The following is a 15,422-nucleotide window of genomic DNA, read 5'->3' as shown; positions in this document are numbered from 1 at the left end:
TTATTAAGATAAAATAAGAATATTGCATTAGAGGCAGGTAGATCTCTGAGATGAAGGCCAGCATGGTCTACAGAGTGAATTCCAGAACAGTCAGGAGTACACAGAGAATCTCAAAAACCACCACCACCACCACCACCACCACCACCACCACCACCATAACAAAAACCAAACCAAAACAAACACTCCCCCCCCCCCCCCCCAAACATAAAGGAAGCTGCATTTCATGCAACTTGTAAAAGGTAGAACTCATATACTAAACCTTGCCTCTTGAGTACTGGGATGATGGAAATGCACCACTGTGCCTGATGGAATGACAAACAGTCTACTAGCTAAGCCCTAGCCCTAGGCTGGGTTTATCAGGCTATCTGAAAAGGCTTGATGTTATCTGTCTGGGAAGACTAATCCACGCCTTTAAGTGTGAACTAAAGAATACTTTTACTATACCTGTTGCATTATCTGACTTTGTGTCAGAAGTAGCTGGTGTCTCACAAAGCTCTGTATTTCTGGACTCAGCACTTTCACATACGTCAGGTTCAAATGAGGCGGATGGGGTAGATACTGAACTTTCTGACTGGTTGTCATTTGTTGTCACTGATGTTTCACCTTTTGATGAGTGCATCTCAGGAAAAAACAAATCAGAACTTAATTAATGTGAGACTGTATAGCCATTTTATGGTAGATGATTTAAGAATTCTCTTTCTCTCACACACACCCCTTACAAGAGTAGAAGTACTAAATCTTCTATAGGACAAACTGAAATGTAGAGTTCTAGACATAATAAAATCTGTACTATGAGCTAAACATGGTGGCACAAGCCTTTAATCTCAGGCAGAGGCAAATGGATCTCTGTAGGTTCAAGGCCAGCCTGATCTACACAGTAAGTTCTAGGACAGCCAGGGCTATACAAAGAAACCCTCAAAACAAAAAGAAGAAAGAAAAATTACATTATGGGATTTAACTACAAGCTGGGAAGTGCAGAGTTCCCCCCCACCCCCCTTTAGTACAGGGGGACGAACTGTATCTCCAATCCATAAGAAGTTTTAAAGCAGAGTGACTTTTCTGGCTAGGGGAGGGGGCTCCAGACACTTCTGAAAGGCAATGCAGATATATGAAAGACAGGCAGTGGCACCCTCAGGACAAACTCACTTTCTTCTGTGGTCTCAAATCCTAGCAGGTACCTGATAAGATGGATCACTAGTTGGAATAATCCTACTTTGTCAAGCTATGGTATTCAGAGGGCAGTTCTGTGTTATCTTAAGAGAATATCCATTGTTAAAAATTGAGCTACCCCAGGGACCTGAGAACAGAGTACATACACAGGTTAGGAACCATCAATTTGGCCTGCCACAGCCCCTGAGTAAAAGACCAAGCAGACAGCTGTGGAGAGCAGGAGGAAGGCCCCTATGGACTGAAGAGTGCAGGTGGTAGGAAATTGGTTGGCTTGGGCTAGGAAATACGTTAAGAGGTATCTCTGTCCTCAGTGACAAAGCCAGAGTTTATCAAATGAAAATTAACCTGGGGTTCCACAGCTCTGAACTTAAAGCCAGTGGGTGAATCAAGTTCTAGAGTCACTCTTCTTTCCTTCACTGCCGTAGTCTGAGAATTAGGGCTCCAGAAGTGTACTTGACACTTACATAGGCACCACTCTAAAGGGTGATTAATACTCAAAAGCCCTGAGAACACGAAGGTGGATCTTCTATCTATATCAACGGTTGATTTCTTGTCAGGAGCCACTAGGAAAGGCTAAGAAGGCTAGCAAGCGGCCTTCCAGAAGGCGGCCCGCCATTTCTGCATGGTCTGTGATGCGTGAGCTCTATGAGGCAAGGTCTCAAGGAGACGTCATCTCAGGACTGCTTCTAGCAGCTGATGTCTTTCCTGTCATTATTAAATTAATAACAATCTCTGAGCATTATACCACCCTATTGAGCACATTTCCTGCAAATCAACATAAAGATTAACTTTCAAGAATTAATGCTGTTTAGATGAATTAATGATTTTATAGAATTTGATTAAAATAATCTTAGGAAGAATTTTTTTTTTTTTTTTTTTTTTTTTTTTTTTTTTGGTTTTTCAAGACAGGGTTTCTCTGTGTAGCCCTGGCTGTCCTGGAACTCACTCTGTAGACCAGGCTGGCCTCGAACTTAGAAATTTGTCTGCCTCTGCCTCCCAAGTGCTGGGATTAAAGACATGTGCCACCACTGCCCGGCAGGAAGAAAGTTTTAAGAGATGGTTTTAGTTGTTTTGCTAGAAAGATGTAATAAATTTAGAATCAAGAACAGAATGTGTCCACTCCTCCTCATATAGTAAGTAAAGGCTGTATAATAAGGAACACAGTGAGCTTTCACAATTACACTAAGAAGAGAAATAGGTTTGGGATAAATTTTTGTTCAAGGAAAAGCATTCAGGTGTATACTAAGGGAGGCCATCTGTAAAAACTGTTCCTTTGAATTTATAATGAGCATATAGAATAAAACACTGCTTTGAACTTAGTATCAACATCCTTCCGTAACTCCTATTTTGTAACATTTTATCTATGAGGTAATTTTCTAAGAACTTTTATTTATAAAAAAAGGCCAGAGAAAAAGAAATAAAGATGATGTGTTGGCTTGGGCAGCTTTCCCCATCCATTCACCCACCAAATGTATGTGTCTGTTTGTCTATGTGTAGATATGCACGAATACTTGTGGAACAGATGAAACAGATGGTCGGGCCCAGCCAGAATGATTGTGTGTATATGTATATGTGTCTGTGCATATTTGTCCAGGTGAAGGATTTTAATTCTTTTCTTTCTTTCCTCTATGGTTCACAAAGAGTTACCCAGCCTAGTCACAGAGAGGCGTCTGGCTGCCTGGCCAGAGAAAAGAGTACTAGCAATATATCCTTTACTTAACCCTCTGCTGCTAGACAGCATCTGTTAATTGCCAGAGAATTATATAGTAAGTTTATAGAGTAAGTAAGAATTAAGTTTTCTATTGCTTACCAATCACAGATAATTATAAAGTAAATAGATCATCTATTTTGTGTCCAACACTGTGTCTCATTTCAGCCTATTCCAGGCTGGGCAGGCTCCCAGCACTTTCTACACTCAAATAAATAATTAAATTTAAAAAAAAAAAAAAAAAAAAAAAAAAGCCTTGTACCCTAAAGTTCCAGAAAACATGAGCAATCCAAATCTTGAGGCAGTAGACAGCAAGAAATAATAAAGGCAAAATTAATGAAAAAACAAGTAAGGCTGACAACCCCTAACCAACTAACCCAATGGAAAAAGACAGAAGACCCACATTAATAAAATCAAACCAAATAGGACAGTTTACTATAGAGATCAATGAAATACAGAAAATATTAAAGATAATTTTTTTTTTAAAAAGAAAACTTGAAAATCTCTGGGATCAGAGATGGGTCAGAGTTAGCAGCAGTTGCTGCTCTTGTACAGAATTCGGGTCATTCATAACAGATAGTCATATCTTAGGTCCAAGGGATCCAATGTCCTCTGATGTCACCTTGAGTACCTGAACGCATGTGGAGTGCATACATACAATCAGTCATATGCACATACACACAAAGTACAGTAATTTTTTCTTTTTTTAACTGAGAATTGCCAGGCATGGTGATGCATACCTTTAATCCCAGCACCCAGAAGACAAAGGTAGGCAGAACTCTGAATTTGAGGCCAGCCTGGTCTACAGAGTAAGTTCCAGGGGAAAGCCAAGACTATACAGAGAAACTGTTTCAAAAATCCAAAACTAAATAAATTATAATTAATTGAAATTAAAGTAGGAATTTTAAAAAAATCCTTCAATAGGGATGAAAAATAAAATCTTAAAATAAATTAAGTTCTGGTTCCTTCTTACCTGTTGGACTTTGTGAATTCTTGTAACAAGTTCATCTGCAGAAACACTCCCTGCTATTACTTCCAAAGGGATGCCACTGTCTCCTATAAAGAAACTGGATGGAACACATACTACAGGATCTGTACAGGTCAATTAAGTCTAATAATTCATTCTTGAAACAAGTTTTATAAAATATAGTAAACAAAGCAAAACATATCATCTTAGTGGATTTTATATTACTAGCTGGCAAGTTTCTACCTCAATGACCACCATCCCTCTAGTGCATATGATATGTAAAATGATTTATGGTCAGTACAGGGTATCACAGTGAAGAATATACCTCATTCTCCTACATCATAGCTTTACTTTATATCTATTTGCCTCTTGTCACCTTCTTCTAACACTTGAAGCAAACTACTACACACTGTTCTTCAGATATTCACATTAAAAAAAAGTACTTTGCCACTAGCTACAATGTATCACCTCAAAAGACAATCTGCAACATTGCTTCTACAAACAAAAGGCAAGTTTTCTTAAGTAAAACTAATTCCTAATTTTTTTCCTGTTTTTTGAGAGGGTTTCTCTGTAGCCCTGGCTGTCCCGGAACTTGCAATATAGATAGAGCAGGCTGAGCTCTAACTCAGAGATCCCCCATCCCCCAACTGCCAGTATCAAAGGTGTGCACTGTCACTGCCCAGCTTAATTCCTACATTTTTTAATTAAAAAAAGGAAAAGCAAATATTCATGAAACCAATTCTTCAATGAAAGGATACAAATTTGTGAAAACTGCAGACAAGCTTCACTGTTAAAAAAAAAGATATCAAGAGAAAATTCATTACACGATTTCAACTATTTTCCAAATACCGAGTTGCTTTCATTAAATTTACTATACCAATATAAGTACTTTTTAAAAGGTACTAGTTGTCAGAGCAATAAGCAGGAGAAATGAGAATTTTATTTCACAAGACATTTTTGTTCTTTTTAATTGTTAATAATTTTCAGATTTAAAAAATGATTTGTTCTTATAACCCAAAAAGTGGTAGCTGGATTTGCTACAATCCCAGTGCTCTGGAGGTAGATTTTTATGAGTTCAAGGTCAGTCAGTCTATATAGTAAGTTTCAGGATAGCCAGAGCGACATAGTGAGAACCCACTAAAAAACAAAAGAAAACAAAATAGAGGTATCTCATGTTGCTTCTTTAAGAACTAATATACCTAAATAAAAAAATCTTGGTGGCTGAAGAGATGGCTTAGTGGTTAAGAGCACAGACTGCTCTTCCAGAGGACCAGGTTTGACTTCTAGCATCCACACAGTGGCTCACAACCATCTGTAACTCCAGTTCCAGGAGATATAACACCCTCTTATAGCTGCCTTGGGCACTGCATGCACTTAGTGCACAGATATACATGCAAATATTCATAATATACAAAAATAAATTTAAAAAAAATCTTAGCCTCTAACAAGATACAGTGACTACGAATTACCTGTACACATGTAATAACAAGGATTAAAACATCCTAAATGTCCATCAAGAAAAACTATATAAAATAATTAATGGGCAAAAGGTATAGGATAGGAAGCTGTTAAATACCATCATTTCTACAAAAAAAGTAGGCGGGCCACAGGCATGGTTAGCTGGGTAAGGCGACTGCAGTGCAAGCCTGACAACTTGAGTTCAATCTCCAGACCCTACACAAAGGTAGCAGGAGAGAATCAACTCCAACAAGTTGTCCACATATGTGCTATACTGTGTGTCCCTCCTCCCTACAGTAATAATACAAATTCTTAAAATTGAAAACTATTTTTAATCACTTACTTAACTCCAGGAGAGAGCTTGATGGTCAGGGATGGAAGCAAGGACATTAACAGTGTCCTTAATAAGCACATGGCTAGCACACATCACTCATCAATTCAATCACCTGTGCGTGTGCCCACACATACACATAGTTAGGGATAAGAGAGGTTTTTTTTTATAGTAATATTAATTAGATCCTGAACAAAGTGAGTGATTCAGTAATTCCCTGGTACCTCTAAAACAAAACCAAAACAGCAAGTCAAGAGAGTGGCTCAGCAGTTAAGAAAGCTTGCAGCTCTGCCAGAAGATTCTAGTTAGATGCCAACACTCACATCGGGTGGCTCACAACCACTTGTAACTCCACTTTGAGAGGACCTGAGACCCACTTCTGACCTCCATAGGCACTGCATGTATGTGGTACATACATAGAGATCCAGGAATGCATACGCCCCCCACACACACACAGATAAAACATAAGCTAGATAGTTCAGTAACTATAAAAAAAGGTTTGCTTTATGCTATTTTGTTAATATGAAACAATGTAAGTGAATATTTTATAAGCTTACAAGTAAATTTCTGAACATTCATGTATTTAATGTATATGGGTACTTTGTGTGTATGTATGTGTAGTATATGTATGCCTGGTGCCCACAGAAGCCAAAAGAGGGCACCAGAGTCCCTGGAACTGGAGTTACAGGTTGTTTTGAGCCTCCATATGGGTGTTGAGAATTGAACCAAGATCCTCTTGGAAGAGTACCAGTGTGCTTAACAACTAACTGGGTTACCTCTCTAGCCTGAACAATTTAATCCTTTTTTTCCCCAAGTGCCAGAACTAAAGGCATGAACCTCCACTGCCCAGCTTCATTTTTTTTTTTAAATGTATTTTATATATTTGTTGTGTATGTGGGTAGGCCTGGTATTCAGGTCAGAAGACAACTTGTGTAGTTGGTTCTCTGTTTTCACAATGTGTGATATGAAGATTAAACTCAGATTGTCAGGCTTGGCTGACATTTTGTTTGCAGATCCATTTTGTTAGCTCCAAATCATAATTCTTGTTACATGCTACATGGATGTTTGGTAGACAAGATAAACTTTTAAAAAAATTTATTTTTAGCAAGGTGTAATGAGGAATTTGAAAACAACAATAAAAAATTAAGTTCCCTTTTAAATATTAATTTTGAGTTACAAGTTCTTTATTTTTTTCTTTTTTTTAATTGGATAACAAGTTCTTTATAATAAAGTTTTAATAGTAATCATAACAAAATAACTTAAATTCCCCAAACTGCAGGTATGGTGGTGTACTCAAAAAATTAAAAAATAATTTGTTTTCAGTATATCTTAGTACCTTAATTATCTATATTTATCAACATCCAACTAACTTTCTTAATAGTCTCTAAGTATCATCATAGGTAACAACAAAAAATCATTACAAAATAGTAAGTAATGAAGCAGTAGAGTGTAAGCATACCTCTTAGTATCAATTTTAATAGCAACAAAGTTGTTGGATGATGCTTCAGTCACTTTCTCATCTTCCCAGCTTGCTGCCATCTGTGTAGACTGCTCATCATCCCCTGTGAAAACATTTCAAGGACTTGAGAACTCAAGGCCAGATTTCTTAATTCTAAATTCTTTCCCTTGTGAAACTAGAACTCCAAATAAAATATAACCCACAAATATTTTTTCTTTCAAATTTTATATTTTTTGTGTATGAGTGTTTTGCCTCGCATGTATTGAAGAGCATCACACGTGTGCAGGGCCCGAGGCCAGAGAATGGCTTTAGAATTCCTGGAAACGGAGTTACAGACAGTTGTGAACTCTCATGTGGGTGTTGGAAACCAAATTGGTCCTCTGCAAGAATCGTATATTTCTTTCTTCTTTCTTTCCTTCTTTTCTTTTTTATTGAGTCAGGGTCTCTATGTAGACCTGGAGCTTGCTATGTAGATTAGGCTAGCCTTGAACTCAGACACCAAGTGCTGAGATTAAAGGTATGTACTACTACATCCAGCTTAGCAAGTACTTTAACTAAACCAAATCTGAAAATTGATCTTCTGAAGTCATGGATGTAGTCCCATGGTCGAGTGCTTTGTCTAGATTTCACAAAGTCCTTGGTTTGATCCCCAGAATAGCAAACACATAAACAAGCCCAAAAAACTTTATAATTTCAGTTGGCTTTATCAAAACAGACACAAATAACTACTTATAGCTTCCACTACTACTACCTTGAACAAAGCTGGCAGAGGCCATCCGGATACTTATAGTAGGCTAAATGGGTCTTCCCTGCCGGGTCTACTTTTTTCTTTTAAGATTTACTTATTTGTATTTCATGTGTGCTTGTCTGCATATATATGTGCATGTATGCCTGGTACCCAAAGAGGTCATTAGTTCCCTGGAACTGGGGTTAAGGACAGTTGTAAGCTGCCTTGTGGTGCTAGGAACTGAACCTGGGTCCTGGTGAAAGAGGAGCAAGTTCTCTTAGCTTGTCCAGTCTCACTAGAATGTCTATTTTTACACAGCAATTGGCTGTCATGTTTGGGAATGGAACTTGGTGACATTTAGCTAGAAACCGGGGGTGGGGGGTGTGGCTGGGGAGGGGAGAACGGGAAAATAACAAATGAGGGCAATAAACATCCTTAGCCTTGAGTTAATCCTAAGAAAGAGATTGTAGCTTTTGTGAAGTTGGTGCCTCTCATTCCCTTACCTATGCTGGATAGGTTAAGGTTCTAAAGCCGCAAGTGTTCTTAATCACTAAACCATCTTTCCAGCACCACTTAACACTTAAAAAAAGTTATTTTTTTCTCTTTATAACTTTGTTTTGAAGAACCTTGGACAACAAAACCCATTGCAGGTCACCCACCTTTTAATACACTATACATCTTAATTATTTTTATTGTCTACTGTCTTTCTCTCCCAATTAGAAAAAAATGTTCCATGAGGGCAAAGACAGTTTTCCCTGTTATCTTAAGACTAAAATCCCTACAAGAGAACTTGTAGTAATAAGGTGTACAGCATGTGTTCTGTGTTCATTGCAATGGATATTTAAATGTTTAGCATAGTGAGCATATGGGCATACCTACAATACTAGCCTGCACGGCTGAATAAGATGAGAACCTACGAGAAATCTGGACATGGAAACACAATAAAGAATGAGGGAAAGGTACCATTTGGAAGTGAGAAAATTCTGAATGAATGTATTTGCAGAGACAATGGGGCAGGAAAAAATAATAAATTCCTAAGAAAATGAGTCAACTAGCCACCTAGAAATAGCTATTTAAAATCACTTCAAGGAGGAAGTAAAGAGTGAGGAGTCTTATGTAGTCCCTCATTCTTTTATCTACTATTTTATTCTATTTCAGTTCTTTTGTTGTAGATACTGGGTTTATGTAGTAGATATAAATCAATACCTGCTCTCAGCATAGATTAAAATCTAATGGTGCAAAACAAAACAAAACAAAAAACAAGCAGACAATTGCCAATTACTTAAAGAAGTAACTGCTATGAATAAGTGGGTTTGCGTTTGCGAAGATAGTTATGAGAAAACCTGAGTCTGATTTCCAGCATGTGAGCACAGATACAAATAAATAAAATCCCTTTATTATAATCACAGAAGCCTTTTCTGAGACAGATCTTTTTCTTTCTTTTCCTTCCTTCTTTCCTTCTTCCCTACGTCCCTCCCCCTTTCCTTTTTCCTTTCCCTTCCCTTCCCTTCCTTTTGAAACAGGCTCCCTCTATGTACCCCTGGATGTACCAACTTATTATATAGACCTGGCTGGCCTTGATCTCCCAAGTGCTGGGATTAAAGACATGCACCACTACATCAACTCTGAGATGACATTTAAGGTAGAAAAAGAATTGAGCCACACCAAACATAGAAAAGTTCACCATGAAGAAAGAATACATGGGCAGGGAAAGGTCTGTGTTGCTAGAAAAATAATAAACAATGGAGAACATGAGACAAATGAAACTGAAAAGCTAAGGAGGGCACCCACACCACAGCTTATCTGACAGAATGCACAATGGTGACATTTAGCTAGAAACTGTGGGGGGGGAGAATAACAAATGAGGGCAATAAACATCCTTAGCCTTGAGTTAATCCTAAGAAAGAGATTGTAGCTTTTGTGAAGTTGGTGCCTCTCATCCCCTTACCTATGCTGGATAGGTTAAGGTTCTAATGTCACATTCCCCCTGGCACTGTGTTTGTCACTCAACCTTGTGAAGGCAACAGTAGCTGAATGCAAGTCTCAGTTAAGAAGCTTAATACAGTGGTGGCGCACGCCTTTAATCCCAGCACTTGGGAGGCAGAGGCAGGTGGATTTCTGAGTTCGAGGCCAGCCAGGTCTACAGAGTGAGTTCCAGGACAGCCAGAACTACACAGAGAAACCCTGTCTCGAAAAAAACCAATTAAAAAAAAAAAAAAAAAAAAAAAAAAAAAAAAAAAAGCTTAATACCTACTAAGTTCCACTAGAATTACCAGTTGCTACTGTCAGTATCTTTAGTGTTATTTTTAATCAAAATATCAACCACCTAAAGAAATCTCAATTGCTCAAACCTTAAACTTTATGGTCTATGTTAACCAAAAAGGGCAGTCAACAGTATAAGACACAAACAATTTTCAGCAAATACCAATGACTAGACAAACATCTTTGCTTCAGGTTCCTCTTCAGATTTTTGTACTATGGCAGACCAGGATTACTGAGTCCAGGAGTTTGAGGGCAACCTGGGCAATTGCGAGACCTAGCCTCTAAAAAAGTAAAAGGAAACAATTTCATAAAATAAAAATTTGCCTAAAACATTTTCTGTGAATTATTTTTAAAAGATATTTTAAGTATGTGTGGGCCTATATGTGGGTATGTATATCACATATGCATAAAAGGCTGTGGAGGTCGTCAGAAGTGGCATTAAATCCCCTAGACCTGGAGTGGTAGATGGCTGTGGGCTGCCTGCCATATGGGTGCAGAATTCAGGTCCTTTGCAAGAACAGTAAATGCTCTGAGCTACTAAGGCATCTCTCCAGCTCCTGTATATCTCAAGTGCATCTGTGCATGTGTGTATATGTGTAAGCCTAGAACTCACTTGCCCTCTACCTCCTATGTTCTGGGCCTGGAATACTTCTTTGAATACCCTTGAAACCACTCCTTCTAATTATAAATACCTTTCTCATTTCTTTTTTTTTTTTTTTTCTTCGAGACAGGGTTTCTCTGTGTAGCCCTGGCTGCCTTTCTCATTTCTTAAGTTGAACTTTTTAAAGGTTGGTATATTATTGATGGGACCTCAGATCTAAGACAATCTAAAGTTCTCATATATAATCCGTGACCTTGAGTCAAAGCACAAGAGAATAGTTATGACTATTATACAATATGATATCCTGTGAACTTATTTAAAATATCTTGAGGTGTGTGTGTGTATGTGTGAGAGGAGAAGGAGAGAGGGAGAGGGAGAGGGAGAGGGAGAGGGAGAGGGAGAGGGAGAGGGAGAGGGAGAGATTGAGAGATTGATTGAGAGATTGAGATATTGAGATTTGGTGAGAGTGGTATGACTTGATTCTAAGGTTCTAAGGTGTGAACTCTGTAGTCAATAATACCATGTCACATGTCAAAAGATTGGTGCTACTTACCTGGTAGGTGCTACCTGTTGAGTGCTGCTACTCTATGATCTCAGTACCTATATATTCCTAGAGTAACACCCATCCTACTCTGTTAGGATGACCTAGTTCAAACTCTAGGGAAGCTGTCTGTATTCTGAAGGAGGGTAGCAGACAGACTCCAAAGTCCATCTCTAACAGTACTTCTGCAAATGTTTAATATTTGCTGATACTCTAAACATACACAAGACTAGCTCAACCCAGTAAAGTTTACTGAGGAGTGTGTACATGCATAAAGCCCTATAAAATATAAGGCTTCAATTATTTCCACAGCTTTCCAATATTTGTTAATCAAATCTAGAATTTTAGTCTAAGAGTACAGCTCATTTACTAGTCAACTACCTGATAAAAATAAAGCCCCAGGTCTAGACCTACCCATAAAGGCGAAATGTTTAGGAACTCTTAGTACTTTTTAGGAATGTTTAGGTACCATCAACTGCATATTCTGTTGAAACCATGGATACCACGATCCTGAGTCTTATTTCTCTATTGGCTTATTTTACTATATAATCTAATTCCTGTCTCCTTCTCCTCCTCCTCCTCCTCCTCCTCCCTTCTTTAAGACAGGGTTTCTCTGTTCAGCCGTGGCTGTCTTGCAAGTTGGTAGACCAGGCTGGTCTTGAACTCATAGAGATCTGAATGCCTCACTGCTCAGCAAGTGCTGGAATAAAAGGTGAGTACCACCACTACCACAGTCCCCCATGCCCCCTTTTTCTCTCTCTGGAGACAAGGTTTCTCTGTGTAGCCTGGCTGTCCTGGAACTCTTCTAGAGATCCACCAGCCTCTGCCTCCCAAGTGCCACGCCTGCTCAGCTATTTTTTTTTCCCTTAAAAAACAAAAATGTCAGATATGGTAGCATACACCTATAATTCAAGCACTTGGGAGGCTGAAACAGAAAGATAACTATGAGTTTGAAGCCAGCATACACTACAAAGTAAGGGCCTACACACCTTTGATCCCAGTACTTGGGAGGCAGAGGAAGAGGCAGACTGATCTCTGAGTTCAAAATCAGTCAAGGTTATTCAGTCAAATCCTGTAAACTCTTCCCCGGCCCAACACTGTTAAAATGCAAATGTTACCCTGCGGTGGTTTACACAAGTCTGTAATCACAACACTTGGGAGAATCAAGATCTCAAGGTCAGCCTGAGCTATATGAAATCCTGTCTCAAACAAAACAACCCCCCCCAAAACAACAACAAAACCCCCCCAAAATCCCAAAAACCAAGCAAGCAAACACAGTTTTTGTGAGCCTGGTCCAAGTTACTTTACAACTTTGGACCTAAGTTGCTCAACTACAAAAACAGGACAATAAAACTACTTTTCCCACACCAGAACTATTGAAATTCTGTGTGCAACACAGTTTAAAATATTATAAAATGCAGTTAGAGATGGCTCAGTGGTTAAGAGCACTAGCTGGTCTTTCAGAGGTCCTGAGTTCAATCTCCAACCCCATGTGGTAGCTCACAACCATCCTAAAATCTCAAACCTACCACTGACCTCATACTAAAATATCCTGTTCTCTGCATTTCTTTTCTTTTTGGGTTTACTTATTTATTATTGTATGTAAGTACACTGTAGCTGTCTTTAGACACCCCATAAGAGGCATCAGATCTCATTATAGATCGGTTGTGAGCCACCATGTGATTACTGGGAATTGAACTCAAGACCTCCGGAAGAGCAATCAGTGCTCTTAACCACTGAGCCATCTCACCAGCCCTCTCTGCATTTTCATGTGACTATTGTCCTTACTGGATTACAAGACTAATTTACTAATTTAAAGTATAACTCCAATATAACCTAAATAACTTATGCTATTCTACTTAACAGCAAGCACCAAGCTGAAAATTTAGCATAACAAAACATTTAAAATGTAATGCTCAAATTCATATGTCAGTCATTTTTCTTCACAGAGATGGACAAAGTTACAGAACTCCTAAAAGACGTGGGTCAATTATGAGTAAACTGTTACTCAACACAAGTGACTGAAGAAATACACTTCAAAATAATAGCTGTCACACAAGCTGGTCCATGTATCAAGAATATACAAAGCTATAGAAGCAGATGGCTGACTGCAAATATACAAGACTTCAGCAATAAGACAGGAGACTACAGAACAAGCCGATCGAGAGCAGCATGGGGTAAATGAACTAGCACATGTCTGGAAAACTAGGTTTTAAGTTAGGAAAGAGAAAGAATCAGGACTAAATGTGTACTTTTAAAACTGATGGAAAAAAAAAGTCAACTTGTAATAAAGCAATTATTGCATCTTAAGAGTTCCCTCCGAGCTCTATGATAAAAGAGTACCCATCTGTGAGCTCAAGTTTGTGTTTCAGGAACATTCTAAGACATCAGGTGGTTTCTTTGTGGTTTACCGATGACACAGCTTTCTTGACAGCTCACAACTTTCTAGACCCAATTGTCTGCCTAGTGGCCAGTCCCAATCACACCAAGAATTAAAAGGTCCAAGCTGCCAGAAAAGGGGATCCCAGAGGACCAAGGGGACACCAGGGTAGAGGTCTTGGGGGTCTGCCTGCGATAACCCGACTACCAAGGCCTGCAGAGCGCGTCTCCTCGCGGGGTTCAGTGATTGGGAACAGGGCCTGGACACGCTTTTCACACCGATGCAGAGAGGTCACGCCGGAGTCCCAAACAGACCCCAGAGGCACCAAGCGGCCCTGGGCCCGCCCGCGGCCTGAAGAGGCTTAGCGCCTGGGTCAGGCCCGAGCGGAGCAAGGCCGGAGCCATATAAAACCGTACTAGTCCGGATGGGAGACAAGTGGGCCCGGAGCAAACCCAGTGGACCCGAACAGCCCGAGCGGACTGGGCGACAGGGTCTTAGGCTGTCTGAGCCCAGCCCACCGTAGCTCTTCCTGCCCAACTCACTTGAGGCTAACGAGAATCAAGAAAAACCCAGAAGCACTATGTTTCTCAGGCCCCTCTCCCCAGTCACCTGCCACGAACACCACGAAGACCGCGCCGCTCCTCTTAGCAGACGCGATGGCCGCCGGGATGGCGCCCTGGAACCACAGCATCGCTGCCCTCAGGCCCCGGCGCTCGCTCGGTGTGTCTTCGCCGCGGTCCCACAGCCGACCCCGCCCTCCTCGTTCTCTGGCCTCGTGGCCCCGGCAACCACCGGCTAGTCCGGCCTCTGGTCTGAGGACCCAGCTGGCACGTAGGGCCCACAGCCGCCCCCTGGGGACGCGCACCGGAGCGCGCTAGGCAAGAAAAGCACGCCCCTGTGTCACGTGACAACACTCCTCGTCAGGGGTCGCGCGCCCCGGTGCCTTGTCTGCTAGGTAAGTCCGTCTGTGCGCCCGCGCCGCCGCGAAGCCTCAGGTTCCGACTCCAGGAAGTGGAAGGAAGCATCAGGAAGGATGACTAACCGCTACGGCACGTTGACGTCGCTTGTACTGAGGCTTCCTGGGAATTGTAGTCTTCCGAGGTTTGTTTGTTTCCTTCTGGTTCCAAGGCACGACTAGAGTGGTAGTGAGCACAACAACGTTGTAAGAATAAATGCTAGGTATCGAGTTGCTGTCACCCTCTGACTTTTGCAAGCAATCTGCTCCACAAAGAAATAAACAAGCCTTACAGGGGTTGGCCCGAAGCCTTTGGTTTTTATTTAGTTTGACCCTGTGAAAAAGATGGGATTCAGAGGGGCGTGATGCCCACGCATTTAATCTTAGCAATCTGAGAGCTGAGGCCTGCTTATCTGTTATGAGCTGGAGGCCATCTTGGTCTACAAGGTGAATAGCGAGGACAGTCAGGATTTGTACAGAGATCTTGAATAAACAAACAAAAGCCAAACAAATAAAACCTCAAACAAACAAAAAGACTGCTTAGAGGCACAACAGTGTTCTTCCCCCCCAACCCTCAGTACCACATAGCCCCCCTTGCCTGAAGGGAGGTAGTGGTAGAATGCTGTTTTTTAGGATATAATGGGCATTCACTAACTGGATCACACTGTAGAACCTCCAGCCACCATGCTATTGAAACAACTTATTTATTTCTAATTCTGTGAAGACAATCCTTTTGCCTATGCCTCTGGAATGCTGGGATTAGAGGTGTGTACCAACTTGGCTGGCTGTACTTCATTTGTATGAAAATCATGTAAAGAAAACATATATGTTCTGTTTCCTTGAGTGAGAGAGGTGTAAAGAAA

At 40.4% G+C, this 15,422-nt stretch overlaps 1 protein-coding gene across 2 annotated transcripts in view; it reads right to left on the bottom strand.

Annotated features, from left to right (window-relative positions):
• Positions 1–14,617, bottom strand: part of Ubxn4 (UBX domain protein 4) — a 32,581-nt gene extending 17,964 nt beyond the window's left edge. The window contains exons 1-5 of one of the 2 annotated variants that reach the window (XM_034513146.2): positions 14,214–14,617; positions 7,094–7,196; positions 4,604–4,632; positions 3,852–3,970; positions 445–619 (exon numbers count right to left, since the gene is read on the bottom strand). In XM_034513146.2, coding sequence (XP_034369037.1) covers positions 445–619; positions 3,852–3,970; positions 4,604–4,632; positions 7,094–7,196; positions 14,214–14,295 — 508 coding nt within the window. In that variant the 5' untranslated portion in view covers positions 14,296–14,617. The remainder of the gene's footprint in view (positions 1–444; positions 620–3,851; positions 3,971–4,603; positions 4,633–7,093; positions 7,197–14,213) is intronic. The other variant, XM_034513144.2, reaches the window with a different exon arrangement.
• Positions 14,618–15,422: the final 805 nt, after the last annotated feature.

Source organism: Arvicanthis niloticus, chromosome 10 (genome assembly GCF_011762505.2).
Source record: "Arvicanthis niloticus isolate mArvNil1 chromosome 10, mArvNil1.pat.X, whole genome shotgun sequence".
Lineage (NCBI taxonomy): Eukaryota > Metazoa > Chordata > Mammalia > Rodentia > Muridae > Arvicanthis > Arvicanthis niloticus.
Note: the sequence above shows the minus strand (reverse complement) of the source record. Positions and strands in the feature narration are given on the sequence as shown.